This window comes from Lissotriton helveticus, chromosome 9, assembly GCF_964261635.1.
Source record: "Lissotriton helveticus chromosome 9, aLisHel1.1, whole genome shotgun sequence".
Taxonomy (NCBI): Eukaryota; Metazoa; Chordata; class Amphibia; order Caudata; family Salamandridae; genus Lissotriton; species Lissotriton helveticus.
In genome coordinates, this window is record NC_136070.1 from 480,174,494 (window position 1) to 480,193,069 (window position 18,576).

Below are 18,576 nucleotides of genomic sequence, written 5' to 3' on the forward strand. Positions count from 1 at the left end.
CGACTCCTTGAAAGATGGAATGAAACACTTTCCTTTTACATTATTTAATTTTTTGTGGATTCTAGATTTTAGGCCTCAAGGGCGTCTGTTTTTCACTCTAAAAACTCTTCGGGTAATAGTGCTCTTTTAACTTTGCGCTAGAGAGGCAGCTCCAATAATATAATATTTCTGGGCGTTTAGCCTTCTTACTTTACAGGTTTAGCGTTTTAAGTTTTTTTACGAATTCCTAATTTTGTGTTCTGCTTTTAAACAAACTGGGATAATATTTAATCGCCTTGCAAATTGTATCATTTTGTTACCCATGTCGGGGTACTTGTCAAGAAATTAAGAACGTAAATTGTTTGCAGCAATTGTAGTTTCATTGATGAGAGGTCCAATCATGGTGACGGCCAACAAATGAGGCCGTGTTCAAAGGCGTGGTGCTAAAGACAAACAAACACTGACAAAGCCATAGGCTCTGTGTTAGCTGCCAACATTTTGGCTTTGCCAAAATTATTTTGTTTCCGAATACCTTTAGTAAACCTTTATTACAAAAAAACATTTAAAGATGGACGCCAGTACATGCACATGCATCCCCAGGTTGCCATATTGAAGTCGTTTTTGTAACAAATTAAAGAAGCCCTCTATACTTGGGCACGCAATGACGGCCATTACTCACAGTCAGATGAGCCAATGGCTAAGAGGGCTGATCCTGCGTCCCAGGGCTGTCTGCTTTGGCTAGCAGAACCAAAAGGTAAATGGCACTAGAGCAGAACAATGGATTAATAGAGCTGTCCAAACTGCTTGTATTGTAAGCGTGGGTGTGCATTTTTTTTAACTAAAATCATACGGTCTTGGTTCATGCAGGACCTAAATCAAGGTAACAATTAATGCACGGTTCTTCTCTGGCAATACTCTAACGAGATTACATGAGAGTAAATGCTATTGTATTTTAAAACCTTAAGTAGGAGTAAGAAGCCTTGCCACCTTTGCATAAACACATATTTCTGATATCAAAAGGCAATAGTATTTGATGCTGAAGCAAGGTAGAGTAAGGCATCAAATAGCATCGGGCGGGAAAGAGGCAGATGATGAACAGCTATTGTTACAGGTAACGTTTTCAACACCAGAAAGGGACCCTCTTCCGGCTCAGTTTGTGAACATCCTTTGTGGAAGAAACATGGCACTGTTGGAGGTATTCATCGCTTCTAAACTTGTGAAGGGCAACCAATTAGAAAAGTACTATTTCAGGTAGGTGAATTTTCCCATTTTACTTACCGCATTTCAATTTTATAAACAAAACATTAAAGCAAAACTGAATTAATGTATTAAACAGAAAGGTTGACTTTAGGCCATGTGCCCACTGCTGGAGATATAAGTTTTAATACATGGAAGCTACATGCATGATTTTTTATTATTCTATAAGAACTTTTGCAGTGAACCCTGCACAAGTGTCATCAAAAATGTAACACTTTCTGGTTATAAAAAAAAAGGATGGTTAGAACATGTAGAAATGTCGCACAAATAACGTATGCAAGATCAAACAGTGTGGTATTTTTACATAAAATATCTTTAAAATATTATAATGTTCCAAAAATCTTTTCAGTTTAAAAACAATTCTTCTAAATCCGTTTTGAACTTTCTGTAGAGTCACCCATATTTCTTATAATTCAAAACGTGTTTTCCACAACAATCGCAACCCAACCTCTTGGCAAAAAAGCTAATGCGAGAAGAGGGCGAAACTGGTCTTGGGCTGGTTGTGTTGCGGTTCAGAAAGGACCTGTCGTGGCAGTTCGGGTTAGACTGCTCTTATTGGAGTAGGGCCAAGACTGATTTGCATATGGTTGGGTCTAAAGTGAGGTGGCATGGAGTGCAAAACAACTATGGACTGGTATGAGGCCTAAATTAATTACTAGTGGTTGTCATTAATTTTAAGCATTCCATTCAGCATTTTTTTGTATACTTCAATGCGAGAAGACAAGCACAATTTTCTTATTGCTGCTAAAGAAGAATGTTATAAGATATGCTATTTTTAATTACACTTACTTGCTTAAACCTGACAATCGGGGGAGGCTCCTCCGCTATGGCAGAGGAGCGTGGCTCCACTGCTTTTAAGCAGTGCACTGCAAAGTAAAGAAACATAAAATGATAATAACTTTGTGTTAACATTTTATGTTTCCTGCTCCTTTGTGGGTGGGTGGAACTGCTCTGCTCTAAGAGCAGGGGAAGAGTGGTTTGCCCACTCCTAAGTGCGCAATTACTGTTTGGTTAGGCCGCCTAAACCAGTCATGCACATTTTCCCCATTCTCCATGCAGGCTGCATTACAGCCTGCATGGAGAACAAGCCCAGGCCCCCATATCCTGATTGATCGAAAGTTGAACCAGGACGCTCAAAACCAATTGCATTGCAGTGTTGTGATTGGTGAGGGGAGCCTGAGTGCTTACCAATAACAACACTACAATGCAGCATTGTACCTTGGTCCAATGAGGAGAGCAGGAGCCGAGACGCCGGACTAGCGTGACAAGGTGTTTAGTTAACTTTTTTTTTTTATCCCCCCCCCCCTTCGCAACCCTCGTGTGCCGGCACCCGCCCGGCCACCCGCGAACCATGCCTGCCACCACTGTTAACAATAAGTGATCAACTATCTGCACCTAGAAAATTGCTTTCTAGCTGCTTTAAGTGCTGTACCTATCTGCACCTAGAAAAAAGGCACAGCATGATCCCTTTAATCACGGCATACTTATGAAACCATGTGTTTCAACTTATCACGTTAAACTTACTAAATGGTACACAATATCAATAAATTACTTTCATCCATATATACAAAAAGTATAAACCTGAACATCAGCACTAGTATACTAACGGTCATTCCATTTGGTAACCCTATGCAAGCAAGTGCTCTTACCAATCTCTCTGTGGCTAGATACAGATACTAGCTAACCATTCCTACCCAAATACTATGTTTATTATATTTACAAAGAAGTGCTAGAAATGCTAGGAAGCACCTTTAAAGAAAGTGATAGAGCATAATTAAAACAAAGCACATACCTGTAGCTAGAAAACAGTCCAAGATATCCCCTATAATACAACAAAGCACTTATCAGGTAGCTAGAATAATGGCACCAAACAGCCCCTTAAATGAAGCATGTTGTATTTCTTCAGCAATAAAGTACTAGACAAGTATTTTTCCCCTGTTCCCAGAAGAAACGACTGGTTCTTCCCTTCATCAAGTACTACGCTTTTCTGTATCTATAAAAGTGTTGTATGGCCCCTTTAGTCAACTGTTTTACAGATCTGCACCTAGAAAAGAAACTGGGTGATCCTTTCAACACCGGGGGGCATCCTTAAGGGTGGAGGGGCTATGCTCTTCTCCTTTTGGACATAAAGAGTGTCTGTCAGGTTGAGCAAAGATAAGCCTGACAGACAACTCTTTATTTTTAGGTCAGGCATCCATTAGCTATACATGCACTAAATGAGCAGGCTCTTGACTGCCTGAGCTGAACTTTGCTGGGCTGAGGATGTCACAGCTCCTGTGGGCGTGACCTTCTCAGTCCAGCTAAAGAACCATGTAGCCCTCCCTATCATAACGAGGAAGCGTTTCAGTGATAGCCTCGATATGGGAGCTTCAGTTTTTCTGCGCTGAAGTGCCCAGGGCCTAGCATCTATCACTGACACCGTGTCACAGGGTGGATGGGGCTAGCTGTCTATCTGACCCTATCCTACTCTGACGAGGTAGGGACTGCTGCCTCTCCACATTGTCTGGCCTGCACCGCTGCGGCTTCTCACCCCGAGAGCTGCAGCAGGTAAGTGTTGTTTTTTATTGACTATTTGGTGCATGTGTATCTATCAATGTATGTGTATTTGTGAGTGCAGCAAATGGTTGTGTGTGCACGGTCCTGCATGTGAATACATGCGTTTGAGTGTGCATACCTGCCAACTTGAAGAACAGTCTCATCGTGTGAGGAGGGGGCTGGGTCTTGAAGGGGGTGGGGCCTCATGGCGAGAAGTACCTACGAGACACTTTTGAACCCACCGGCCCCAACCCTCCTCCACCCCTTCAAAAAAAGCTTGCTGAGGCTGGCGGCGACACCCCTTAATGGATGTCGCCAGTTCAAAGCCTCGGAAAACAAGCTGGAAAACCACTATTTACAGTGGATTTCAGCTAGTTTTCCCTGCCACTGTGTGATATCAGCTCCTCATGGGGCGACAGTGATGGGAGCCTATATCTGTGTCACACAGTGGCACCATGTGAGTTGGCAGGTATGGGTGTGTGGGTGCGCACCCCCTGCCCCCTCTCAGTTGTACTTACCAGCCACCACTGTCTTTCAATCAAGTAATCTTTCTTAATCAAGGAATCTACTTGTACCTACATACAGGATAAATAAAGTAACTGCAAAGTCACCATCAGCACTTTATGATATAAAAGGGCACACAGCTCAATAACCCTTTGTAAGCAAGAAGTTGCTAGCTACCTATTTGAAGATACGCAAAAAAAACTGCTAAATTGCCACTTTTACACAAGCACTTTATTTAGCTGGACTTAGAAAATGTTGGATAGCCCCATTAATAAACCAATGTACTTACTTAAAATTACAATGAAAGTGTTAGATGTACCCTTTAATAAAACCATGTTTTTATATGCAGCTAGAATAAAGTACTGCATCGCTCCTTTAATAAATCAATATACATATCAGGCTAGAATAAAAGGATTAGATAGTCCGATTTACTAAAACAATTATCTGCAGCTATTAAAAAACAAGTAGGTACTTTAATGAAAACCATCTACTCACCCCTAGTGAAAATTAAAGCACTAAAGAGCCCCTTAAAGTCAATGTAATTATCTGTACTCAGAAGTAAAACAATATACTTATTGTTGCTTGAAACAAAACATTGGTTCTTCCTTTAAAAAAACACATAACTTATGTCTAGCTAACATAAAGGGGAGGCACAACCCCTTTAAGAGAGTTACATTGAGTCTTATTAGCAAAAAGTGCTATGTACAGATTTTAATTTCCTGGTGTTCTTTGTTCAAGCAAAAAGGGATGGTTAGGCAGTCCCTTTACCAATCTCTATAGTATTATGTACCTAAAAAAGTGTTTCATATTCCCTTTGAGCAATTGCTTCACAAATCTCCACATGAACAACACTACGTGATGGCCCATTTAATCAAGTAATCAAGACATAGTCAGAATATAGTGTATTTGTAAGTATTACATTTGAATTTATCGCAACAGCAAGAATCTTACAGCTACGATAGTTTCAGCTAGAAAAAAACCTAGCTTGCCTCTTGTACCATTACCAATAAAAAGTACTACATACCTTCTTTCATAAAATCATATGTGTATTTGCTGCAATGAACGCACTAGATAGCCCTTTCACAGAAACAATTCGATTATCTGTAAGTAGAAAACACTGCTAGATAGCTCTTTTAATAACACAACTTACTTGCAGCTAGAAAGCGCCACATAGCTCCTTTATTAGCTCGGTGAAAATAGTGCTAGAAAGCACTTTTAATAAAAACAATAACAGTTCTGTAGCTATAATAAAAGTGTACTTATCTGTAGCTAGGAATATGTGCTAGATAACTTGTCAACAAACTATTTATATGTAGCTAGAAAAAAAGAGCTAGATGGCTCCTTTAATTAAAACAGTGATCTTATCAGTGATAAGATCGGAAGAACTAGATAGCTCTTCTACTAAAATAAAAAGTACTTCTGTAAACTAGAACAATCCTACACAGACCCTTAACAAAAAAAAGGATCTGTACGTATGAATTAGTATATAGTTAGTGCCAACCTAGTTGGAGAACATAAAAGGGGAATAGTGACGGGGCTCAAGTTTGAGTATTTCATAAAGGCTTCACAGGCTTGCGCCATACATTTTTTAATTACACATTTTTTACTCTGCCTTTTGTAACTAAATATATCTGTATTGACCTGTATAAATCACGATTGAAGGTGTATGACTAGGTAACCGAATGAAGAAAAATGTCACCGGAGAATACAATATGTGCACTGTAATAAAACAGAAAATACAAAGACCAATTAAAAAAAAATACAAGGTTGAAAAGAACAAGCAAGCAGCCAAATTAAAGTCTCCACTCCTTAGAAACGAAACATACTATTATTACTAAATGTTATTGCTTAATCGTTTAAAAGCAGAGCATGACAGAACCACCCAGGCCCTCGACAACATATAATCCAGCCGCAGACCAATCTAAAAGGTTAAAATATAGTGATGTTAGAAAAATAATATTGGGCCTACAACATGAAATAAAAGAAATAAAAAGCCTAAACAAATGCAGGAAACATCAAAGAAAACATAGACTACACATTGAATATTTTGGAGTAAACTCAACAAAAATTCCAATTAATTTTATTAGTTACCAATCATAAAATATTTTGGTAAAAAACGTAAGTAAAAGTTATCGTAAGTGTAAAGCTACCGTTTCCAAACTCCTATGACATGAGAAGCTGCAAGGAACAAAAAAAACATGTAAGAACTATTGAAAAAGATTCATGCAAAATCTATAACTCTGAATACAAATATGCACAAATACATTAACCAACCCGAGGTCCCCCCAGTGCAACCCAATTCTCCCGAAACGCGGGCGTGTACAACTTAGAATCCAATGGTAAAACGTACAGGCAGGCAGAACGAGTGCGTTTTGGTGCATACAGTGGAAGTACAGGCAGAGCAGAACGAGTGTGTTTTGGTGCATACAGCGGAAGTACAGGCAGAGCAGAACGAGTGTGTTTTGGTGCATACAGCGTAAGGGCGTTGGCGAGCTGGAGGCTAAAGGAACCGACAGAGGAAAGCAGTGAAATTAGAGTATGCTTATTAAGGGACAGTGAGGGGAAGAGCGCAGAAGTCAGCTGGTGCAGACTACAAGGATCAGAGGTGTGTGAGGGCTGCAAACCTCAGGGGTAAACAAGGTGCACACCACAAGGTTTGGGGGCTCAATGTAATAAACCGCAGACTTTATAGAGATAGAACGTTATTAAGGTGAAGGGCAGACTGCAGGATCAGGGTTGAGTCTGTGGCGGACAGCATGAAAAGAGTGGAATGAAAACTAGTCTGCGCAGATCAGGGCAGTGAGGTGCCCACTTGAGGAACTGGGTGAGGTACAGATTACTCTGCAAAGATAGGGGTACTGGTGAGGTGCAAACTACAAGATGGGGACCGGGGTCGAGTAGATGAAAAGCAGACCGCCGAGGAAGGTTGATGAAATGAGGAGCAGAATGTTGAAATCTGGAGGTCTTTCTGGTGCAGACTGCAGAAGTCGGTGAGGTGCAGATTAGCATGCAAATATGAGGGAGCTGGTGAGGTGCTGACTGTAATAACTGGGGGTCAACTGTTGAGTGACTACACGGATACTGTGGTGAGGTGAACAATACATTTGAGAGCAGGGTGTGATCTGGCATATAATGCGAGCTGAGGTATAATGAGTCTGTGAGGTGAGGTGCAAATCAACTTGAAATGATCAAGGGCATTCAGGTGCAAATCACGGGGCATTGGCTAGGTGAAGAGTGGCTTTGGAGTAGGAGGCAATCAGGGACTGGGATTGATGAGGTGAATGGCGATATGAAGGACTGATGAGGTCAAGAGATGACTGTAGGCGTCAGTATGGAGGAATAGTGAGTAGCAGACTGTTCAAATTAGGGGGCTGGTTTGGGGCAAGCTCATGGAAGGGAGTGAGGTGCAGGTCAGTGTGCAAGCATTAGAAGACGGTGAGGTTCCGACCACAGAGTTTAGTCAGTAAGGTGAGGAGCTGACTGCAAGAATCAGGAGATCAGTTAGGTGAAACACTGCTGAGATCAGGGGTCAGTCGGGAGCATACTGCAAGAAGTCAGCAAGGTGAGGTACAGTATAGTAAGCAAGGTTAAGTGAGGTGGTGATGTGTAGACCACAGGGTTTGAGCAGTTTTTGAGGCAAAGAAGTGACCTTAAAGATGAGGAGGCTGATGCGAGAAGAGCAGGCTGCTGAGAGCAGGGAGGTGGTCTGGTGCAGACTGCCGGGATCTGGAATTTAGTGAGGTGCAAAATTAGATTGCAAAGATCAGGAAACAGGTGTGCAAAACTACAGGTTTTACAGAGATTCGTGAGGTGAAAAGCTGACTGCAGGGCTCAGCAAGTAGGTGAGGTGAATAGAAGGCTGCTGATATCAGAGAGTCGGTCCAGTGCATGCTGCAAGATGTCAGAGAGGTGAGATACAAATTAGTCTGCATAGGTCAGAGGGGTGATGAGGTGCAGGCCACAGGGTTTGGTGACTGATGAGTTGAAGGGCTGACTGCTAAAATCATAGGACTGATCAGTGAATTGACGAACAGAGTAAAGGGTGCAGAAGGTTGTTATGTTATGGCGTAGAGCACACTACAGAAATCAAGGAGCTGACGAGCATACAGAAAAGATCAAAAGGGTGGGTAACAGCAGATTACAAGGATGAGGGAGGGGGAACAGGCAACTGCAAGAATTAGGGGGTCAGTTTGGAAAACGAGTTGAGTGACGGAGTGATCATGGTGTAGCTGAGTTGAAGAGAAAACTGCATGGAGCTTGTAAGATGCATTGGCTGCTTCTAGTCCACCTCCTCGATGGTGGGGCCCCCACTGTCGCCAGTGCTGCCACTGCGTGGGCCGCCCCCTTGGTACAACTTGCTGATGATTGGGTTGCAAATCTGCTCCAGCTCTTTCTGCTTATGCTCAAACTCCTCCTTCTCAGCCATCTGGTTCTTGTCCAGCCAGCTGACCACCTCCTGGCACTTGGTGAGGACCTTTGACTTATCTTGCTCACTCAACTTGCTGCGCAACTTTTCATCCTCCATAGTCTGCTTGACATGGTATGCGTAGGACTCCAGGGCATTCTTAGCTGTAACTCGTTCACGATTGGCCTCATCCTCTGTCTTGTACTTCTCTGCTTCGTTGACCATGCGCTCAATATCATCCTTACTCAGCCGGCCCTTGTCGTTGGTGATAGTGATCTTGTTCTCTTTGCCGGTGCTCTTGTCCACAGCTGATACATTTAGGATCCCATTGGCATCAATGTCAAATGTTACCTCGATCTGTGGCACTCCACGTGGGGCTGGAGGAATACCAGTTAAGTCAAACTTGCCCAAGATGTTGTTATCTTTGGTCATGGAACGCTCACCCTCGTAAACCTGTACAAGCACGCTAGTCTGGTTGTCTGAGTAGGTGGTGAAGATCTGGGTCTGCTTGGTGGGGATGGTGGTGTTCCTCTTGATGAGAGTGGTCATCACACCACCTGCTGTTTCAATGCCCAGAGAGAGGGGTGCAACATCAAGCAGTAGCAGGTCCTGCACATTCTCCGACTTGTCCCCAATCAGGATAGCACCTTGTACAGCAGCACCGTAGGCTACTGCTTCATCAGGATTGATGCTCTTATTGAGCTCTTTTCCATTGAAGAAATCCTGCAAAAGCCGTTGTATCTTGGGAATCCGAGTGGAGCCGCCGACCAACACAATCTCTCGAATCTGGCCCTTGTCGAGTTTGGCGTCACGCAGGGACTTTTCCACAGGCTCTAGAGTGCCACGAAAGAGGTCAGCATTGAGTTCTTCAAAACGAGCTCGAGTGATGGATGTGTAGAAATCAATGCCCTCAAAGAGTGAGTCAATCTCCAAGCTAGCCTGGGTGCTGGAAGACAGAGTACGTTTGGCACGCTCGCAGGCAGTGCGAAGACGCCGTATGGCTCGCTTGTTGGGAGCCAGGTCACGCTTATGCTTACGTTTGAACTCCTCAATGAAGTGAGTAACCATACGATTGTCAAAGTCCTCACCACCCAGATGTGTGTCTCCAGCGGTGGACTTTACCTCAAAGATGCCATCATCAATGGTGAGCACTGACACATCAAAGGTTCCCCCACCCAAGTCGAAGATGAGCACATTCTTCTCACCACCACCAGAGCCCTTCTTGTCCAGCCCGTAGGCAATGGCCGCTGCTGTGGGCTCATTGATGATCCGCAGCACATTCAGGCCTGAGATGGTGCCAGCATCCTTGGTGGCTTGGCGCTGCGAATCATTGAAGTAGGCAGGAACTGTCACTACGGCGTTGGCCACTGGCTGCCCCAGGTAAGCTTCAGCCACTTCTTTCATCTTAGTCAGCACCATGGATGAAATCTCCTCCGGGAAAAAGGTGCGTTCCTCGGCCTTATACTCCACCCGCACCTTCGGTTTGCCACCCTCATTCACCACCTTGAAGGGCCAGTGTTTCATGTCTGCCTGCACAGTGGCGTCATCAAAGCGCCGTCCGATCAGCCTCTTGGCATCGAAGATAGTGTTAGTGGGGTTCATAGCGACTTGATTTTTTGCGGCGTCGCCTATCAGCCGCTCGGTGTCTGTGAAGGCTACGTAGCTGGGCGTCGTGCGGTTGCCCTGGTCATTGGCAATAATCTCCACTTTGCCATGCTGGAAGACGCCCACACATGAGTAGGTTGTGCCCAGATCAATGCCAATTGCTGGACCCTTGGCTGTCATCCTCAAAGGTATCCTCGGTCGGCCAGTTGTTCACTCTGGGCTATTACAAGATACACTCTCAGCCTTCCGGGTGCAGTAACCGTGAGCTACGCCGCGAACCTGGAGTAGGCGCCGAGACTTTCAGAAACTCTACGAAGCTGCGCAACAGTTAAACTGCTGCATCCACGCGCAACGTCACGAGCGCTCCGGATCTCTGTCGATGACAGCCGGGCTAGACGGCCAACACGCGCACTTTTATAACCGCTTTTCACCTTCTTCTCGAGCGTGTCAGCAATTTGATCCTCGCGGCTAGCTTCCAACCAATCGCCACTCGCTTTTGTGTCATCACCCACGCCCATTTCAGATCTGTCAAAAAAAATTAGATATTAAAGAAAGACTATCATGCAAATCATGCGAAAGGAAGAAAGGACGAGGGGGACCAGTTAAGTAGTTACTGAACAAAAAAAGAAAACTAATTATTTTAAGAATTTAAAATAAATTATACATCTCCAATGTAATTTTTTTCAAGTGTGCTGCTTCACTTGACGGTGCTTGCTATTCGCTGCTGAGTCTATGGATCCCGATTTTTCTCGACAATTAAAAGCAAATGACCCATGTTCAACTCCCAGTCTACTGGGATAGTCGTGTTTCTTGATTAAAACATCAAGAAGTGCTGATTTATGTTCTGAAAACAGATTAAATGTAACGTGTATGCAGCTGATTAGGGAAATTGCTAATATGTCTATTTTCGCCATCCGTCCCCTTTTTTTGATTCGGTTCTAATCTAGAGTAATAAACTCGCCTTTAAATTCTCTCCTGCCACGGAATTATAATGTGTTTCTAGCACGATTTTTGCCCCTCCCCCTCACTGGACATTTTTGGCGGCTGATCATCCTTCTGGTGTGTGGACTATGAGTGTTAGGTTTGGAATTCAGAAATGTAACAGTCCGGCCAAGCTTCAGCCTCCAGGGTGCATCACTAACAAGCCCTTTCCTTTTTTGGCTGCCTGCAGTGCGCAGGCTACCGTGGATTTGTCTGAGGCACGCGTTCCCCCTGATGCTGCTGATTTTCAGAAAATCCTATAGAACGATATTTCTACAGCTGGACAGCTCCCAAATGCATGTTTTGAAGGCGTCATTGGTGTCTTCTGTTTCCTAGTGGACAGGAGCATGTTTGCAGTACGAATCAAAGATTTCGAATGGTACACGAAGTTTCAGTGCCAGGTTACAGACAGACAGCACTAGTGTAATAGATATAATTGGTTTAGTATTGCAGCAAAGAATTGAGTTGAAAAAAATACCGTAAAAACATAATTTGTCGAGAAATGTACGAACACAGGAGGGGAACGAGGTAATATAAGTATTCATTGGCTATACCATCTACCTGATCATTTGTTAAACGAATGTTTTGGCATAGTCTTATAACTAACTTTGGGCATGGCACTAGACAAGAACAATGTACATAACGAGGAACAAACTGCTACGGGATAAAGTGTGGAAACATGTAAATGACCAAACTTCATCCCAAAACCCACAAGCTATGGTCTATGTGCTCATTCACTTAGAATTCTGTGCCACAGAATAACTCAAAATGTTTATGTACAGCCCATCAAACAAAATCCCTGACAAAGCCAATAAGTTTGTGTGGTAAATTATTTCCAAAGATGACACAGGCAGGTAATGGTTAGCCGAGTTTAGTCCTTAAATACAAACAGCCCACAAAGAAGTAAACTCGAAGGAGCTGGTACACCGGTGTCCAGGCGAGAAAAACTCTTAAACGCCTCAATCACCATGGAGCCGAGCTATATTCGAAATTACAACCGTTCTGTGTAACAAGCTGTTAGACCTGGCACCATTGCCGTGGGTCTCCCTTCCATTTTGGCTGTTGCCTCATGTATTTTTGCTGATGTTAGATGCTTTGGGCACTGTGCCACTGCTATTCAGTGCCACAGTGCAAGTGCTCCCTATTGTAAATTGTTGTATTAATCAGTGGTTCCATGTTTGGCTATTTGGTTTACTTGTCAGACCCTAGTCTAGTGCACTGAGTGTGCCCAGGGCATGTAAATCCAAATGCTGCTGGTGGGCCTGCAGCACTGGTGGTGCCACTCACAGAAGCAGCCTTGTAAAATGTGTCTAAGGTCTGCCATTGCAGAGCCTGCGTGCAGTCTGGTACTGTTGTGCTGACTGGGCAAGTGCACCCACTTGCCAGTCCCTAAACCTTCTCTTTTCTTCATATCAGTCACCCCAATGGTAGGCCCAAGGGCAGGGTGCATTGTAAGTATAAGGTAAGACAAGCCCTGATGTGTGTGGCATGTCCTAATAGTGAATTTCAGCTATTTTCGTTTTTCACTATTGCAAGGCTACCTGTTCTCCATAGACCAGAATGGGCTGTTAGTGTTATTACATTTTATAATCCTAACTGTCTCAGAGAACATGGTAGAAATTCGAGTTTAGTATGCCTGAACTCAGAATGATAAAATACATCTTTTAGTGAAGTTGGTTTTAACATTCTGTGTTTGCAAATACCTCTTTTAGAAAGTAGGTATTTGCTTGTCTAACCATTCAAACCTGCCTCTGTTAGGTTGTGTATTCCTTTGTCTGGTTTGGTGAGTGACAGGGCTGGGAGATTCCAAGAGACAGGATGAGTCAGCCTAGTGGTGAATAGAGAGATCTGCATCTAGATGGGAAGGAGGAGTTACACCTGAACCTTGAATAGGGCTGTGCCTGCCTCCCACAATGCTGGCTCCACCTCTTGGGGCGCGGCTAGTGTCTCTGTCCTGCACACAGAAAGAAGAGAAGAGTCCTGTAAACAAAGTGCTCCAGGACTATACTTGCCTTTCACAATGCTGGCTCCACCTCCTGTGGGGCGTCTGATGTGCCTGCCCTGCACTGTGAAAGGAAAGAAGAAGTCTGGTAAACAGAGTGCTTCAGAACTGGTTTGGACTGGGCAAAGGCCCCTCTCCCCTCAGAGAACAAAGGATTTTGGGGTATAAATATTGGGACCCTGATCCCATGAAATTAGATCACTTTTGGACTACAAAAAGAAACCTTTACTGAGGAGAGGAACCTGAAGAAACTAATGAGAGACTAGTTTTATTAAGCTGAAGTGCTGCTTCGGGGGATTGGCCTGCAGTGGTTGCCTTACTGCCAAAGGAAGTAGAAAGGAACTTTGTGTACTTTGCTTTCAACTTGTAAAGGATCTCCAGGGGCTTGGAAAAGAGCTTGCCTCCTGCTGAAGTCTCAGGGACATCAAAACAACAAACCATGGAGCAGCAGGGAGGTATGATGCGGGCAAGGGTTTTTCTGCTATCCCAATGAAAAATACTCATTTTTAAAAGGAAGCCTCCTTCCCCGATGCTAGCTAATGTGTCTTATCAACCAGAAAAAAGTGTACCAATTTGGTAATTTTTAAGGGCTATTCAACCCCTTTGTTAAAACTGACCAGCCTATTTTTGCGGTCAGTCTTCATGCAATAATAGGCATACTATATATCCACATTAATCTCGTAGAGTGTAGTAGGGATCGTATCTAGGTCCTGATGAGAAACGCAGTGGGCACTGCGTTCGAAACACTTATTCCATTCCCCTTTTTAAGGTTTCCAGCTAGGGAACTGAATATAGTGTATTTTTTTCCACTAGCCAGGAAATTTTAAATCTTTTTATAATCCTCACTTTCCCTATCACTCTCACAAATTCCAATAGACACATAGTCTATTCACATAAGATAAGTGCTCCCGTGTAGTCGTAGGTCATAGCACGCTCCGCCCCGCCGAGGGACAGGAAGACGCCTATGATGAAGCATGACACTATGGGACTCATAGTGTGTGAAGGGTATTTTAAAAACACATAGTGCTTCTCTCTAACATCTCTAGGGAAAAGCCTCTTTCACCCATCACAAAATGTTTTTTTGAAAATAATTAAAATATAAGATATACATGATAGAATCCCATTGTTTATATGAAGTCTCAGGGACAACAGACTTCATCCCCCAGCTCCCCAGAGTTCTTTAGAAGTGCCTGCTGCTGTTTTGAGCCTCCTGAGGGCCTGCGTGTCGCAAGGAGCTGGAAGCGCGACTCATCGAAGAAGAAGCGTGTCGCTGTGCCTGCCGTCGCAACTCCGAAGGAGGGTGTCGCCACTGGAACTGTCGCACTGCACCACATCGAGAGAAGTGTCCCGCAACGAAGAGGAAGCGTGTCGCAGTCGCTGCTGCTGTCGCAACTCCGAGGGAGGGTGTCGCCGCTGTAGCTGTCGCACTGCATCGCATCGAGAGAAGAGTCTTGCAACGAGGTCAGAGCGTGTCGCCGTCACTGTGCCTGCCGTCGCAACTCCGAAGGAGGGTGTCTCCGCTGGAACTGTCGCACTGCGCCGCATCGAAGAAAACAGCCTCGCATCCCCAAGAAGCGTGCTGCCGTCGGAGCTGCTGCCGTAGCATCGTGGATGTCGCCTCTGTAGTTGCTGCATTGCGCGGAACCTTCACGCATCGAGGGAGAAGAGTGTCGCAGTTGGAGCTTTTGCCATCGCATCGCTGAACAAGGGTGTCGCCGCTGCAGCCATGCATCGAACCGAGAACTTCTCGCATCCCCGGAGAAGCGTTCCGCATCTGGAAGATCTTCACGTCTTTATTTGTGGAGTGGTGTGGCTCACTGGTTAGAGGTAGCAGACCCGGAAGCAGAGGACAGGGTTCTATCCCCGACGCGGCAGGGTCGTGGACCAGGGTCAGCGGACTCGATTATTCTCGCCTCGGTGCCTACTCTAACCAGGGATCACACTCGGCAACTCTGGGCATTAGCTTGCCTCATCTCCACAACGGCCCCCCACATACGCCGGGGATGCCTGGTTTCACCTTGGAGATACCCAGTAGGGACCATCTGACAGGGAAAGCCAGGACGGGTTCCACAGCGGTCTACAGCGCAGAGATACTCCTTCGGGAGTCGATTCTAGCGCTTTAGAAACCCACAATTAATTTCTTTGTATCTGAACTTTGCCGCATTTCCTTTGCTGCGACATTGCTTGTCGTGGAAGCGCAACGCAACCTAAGGTACATTGACGCAGAGTGTCGCCTCTAAGAACTGAACTGAAATAAGCTTAATCTACCATCTTAAAGTAACAAGTATTGTGTATTTTTGTCGTTTATGGTCTTGTGGTAACTCTATATAAAGTATACTTATTTTTGATATAAAACCTGTGTGGTGTCCATCTGTAGTGTTGTCACTGGGTTACTGTTTGTGGTCACAAATGCTTAACACACTGCCTCTGAGATAATCCTGTCTGCTTGTGCCAAGCTACCAAGGGGGTGAGCAGGGGTTATTTTAGAAGTGTAATCTCCTTATCCTGACTAGAGGCAAGGGTCCCTATTTGTTACAAGTACCTACCTGTGCCAACTAGAGACCCCCAAATCTAACACAAGCACAGTTCAAAACAATTACATCATTAACACAAATACATCACAGTTTTGGCTACCAATCTTACATACACCCTTAAGGTCTTAAGCAATGGTTCAACTGTTAATAGACATACTGTTAAATGGAATCTCGGCCTGGTTCCCCTGCCTAACTGAAAAAGAGTGAATGATGTGCCTTTAATTCTCAACTTAGCCAATGGGCTGTCGGAAAGTTCCAATGTCATGCATATAAATTGGTCTCCAAAAGTTGACTCTGTGTAGTACTGCATGCAGAAAAGGCCACAGGACTTCATCAAAAGCCTTCTGCCTATGCATACTATGGCCACTATTAGGAATCAAGATCAGCTTTGCTTTTTCAATGACATGGCAGAAAAATCAGGCGAGTATCTGCCCTCATACAGCTGGTTAGTGAGGAGTGAACAATCTTTGGAAACAAGGATTTCTGTCCATCTGCAGGTATTTTGGAATTTACTCTGCAATCTATTATAATTAAAGAAATTAGCCAACGATTTTTAGTTTGTATGGTATCTTTGTCTTCTTTGGTATAACTACAATAATCACTTCCACTGTTACAGTATCAGATGGACCCTTCCTAGCAATAATATTAAAACTATTTGTCTTAAATGTCAATTAGGTGGTACGTTTTTTCCAGCTTTGTTCAGGGCAATGCTTCATGACTTTCTGGATACTGACATGTGTTGTTCTGCTAGGGATGCAATGATATTCATATTTGAGGCCTCTTAAATTAACCAGTATTACAGTTCCAGTTGAATGGGTGTCCTACTGTTCTAACTCTTTGATTTTCTTCTCAAGATCAAGCAAGGCAGAATGGTAGTCTCAAATTTTTTTATATGGTGATTATCAACAGCCATCTCAGAATGACTTTTAGTAAATCCCACATAATTTGGGGAGATGAAAAAGAGTCTCAGTGTTCCACTAGAAATTGGGTAACACAAGTCTCTGTAATGGCTAGAGCGAGATCTCCAGCTCCTAGATGTAGTGATTATGTTCACCAGCACATATGGCATAGAAATGCAAGCATGTTCAGATTTTTACATCATTTCAATTTTAGTTTGTTCTATAATGTACTAGTGAGTGCCCTAAATAATAATGTAATCAATCCACAGGATGGCAGATAACTAGAGAACTGAAACATTGCCTATTGGATCTACTCCCTAGGAACACAGATAGGAAACTGAGTAGAAAATGTGCAATGCTCGGACTGACTCTGACCAAACGGAATATAGCCATTCGATGGCTTAATCGGACAACACACCTGATGACCGACTGGTTATAGGATCGGACTGAGTGGGCTGGCGCAAAAGAGGAACACATGCAACGATTTAGGCGCGATGACAAACTGACAGATGACCTGTTGGCATGGGGAGCTATGGTCCATGACCTCACTGATGACGGACGGAACCCCCTCATGATGGGGGTAACCGGCGGAGACGGGAAACCTGCACTGATATAGATCTCCCAGCATGAATGGAGGGGTGGAGAGAGGTTAACCTATTGGATGGCTGCACATTGACTCATCAACCAGGTATTATGTAGGTGAACAACCTGTCGCGTTCATTTGTGATACAGGAGCTCTTTAGATGGTCTTCTTAATCTTTGATGTTGTATCGTTTAATTGATGTTATGTGATATGTTGCGGACGGCCTTGGCAGCGTTTGAATTTCCACATGATGCTTGCTGTGATTGTACCATTTGATAATATTTCCTATAATATGGAACTGTACTTTGCTGAAATGCCAATAAAACATATATAAAATAATGAAATAAAAAATCCTAAATACCTATGCAGTGGGGGAGAAAAGATAAATTCTCTGACATCTGAGGGGAGTATTGTCTAGACGTCTTTAAGTTTATATCTTTTACAGAGTTGTATCATAAATATGGGTCATTTCCTTGGTCTTAATTTGCAACTCAATTGCCTGTCTCATATTCCATCTCTAATATGATATTAATCTCTATTTTCTTGCTAAACATCCACCAGAAGTCAGTGTCATCTATCATAGGAGCATAAATATTAATGGTGTAAAATCAAACCCGTCTTGTGTAAGCATATAATCACCCACCTCCCCTCTTCATTTGCTTCCAGAAAAATGACTGATTGTTTAGAATTCCTGGCTATGAGTGTGACAACCCCATTCTTTGGCAAGCATGTAACTTAATCTACCAAGGAAGATCTCATAGAAATGGGTTCCTCTGAACCTATTTTTGTTTTTGGTATCTTGGCGAGAGTGGGAACAGATATTAGTAAGATTTTTACTGCTTTATATAACATTCCTATGGCCAATCTGCAACATATTTTACTTAATGCTTCTTCAACAGCCAACCTCCAGAATACAGATTTCTCAAGGTGAATATCAGGGGCATGGGAACCGCAAGTTTAGAATGCACTCATATCTGACGAGTTGGGGAGTGTAAATAGCCTTTTGCAGAAAACACACCTCGCAACAGACCAGTGATTAAACGAGAAAAAAGATCAAAGAGACAAATATCCCATATCGGATACTGCTCATACTCGACGTGTGTACTCATTTGGTAAGATACAGACTACTCTTCTAAGCCGGCAAAGTGTTTACTGATAGAGAGGACAGTTTATATATAGGTGGGTTACCCAATTATAGTCACTGGGACCTGGGTTGAATAGTTACAAAGAGGAGGGGGTCCCAGTGTGGACAGAGAGCAATTTACACAATTTACAAAATTCAATGAATTAAT

General features: G+C 43.6%; 1 protein-coding gene across 1 annotated transcript; it reads right to left on the reverse strand.

The window, feature by feature from the left end:
* Positions 1-6,318: 6,318 nt before the first annotated feature.
* On the reverse strand, positions 6,319-10,756 carry HSPA2 (heat shock protein family A (Hsp70) member 2). The gene has a single exon (XM_078660306.1). It carries the CDS (start codon positions 10,463-10,465, stop codon positions 8,555-8,557), a length of 1,911 nt encoding a protein of 636 aa, XP_078516432.1. The 5' UTR covers positions 10,466-10,756; the 3' UTR covers positions 6,319-8,554.
* Positions 10,757-18,576: the final 7,820 nt, after the last annotated feature.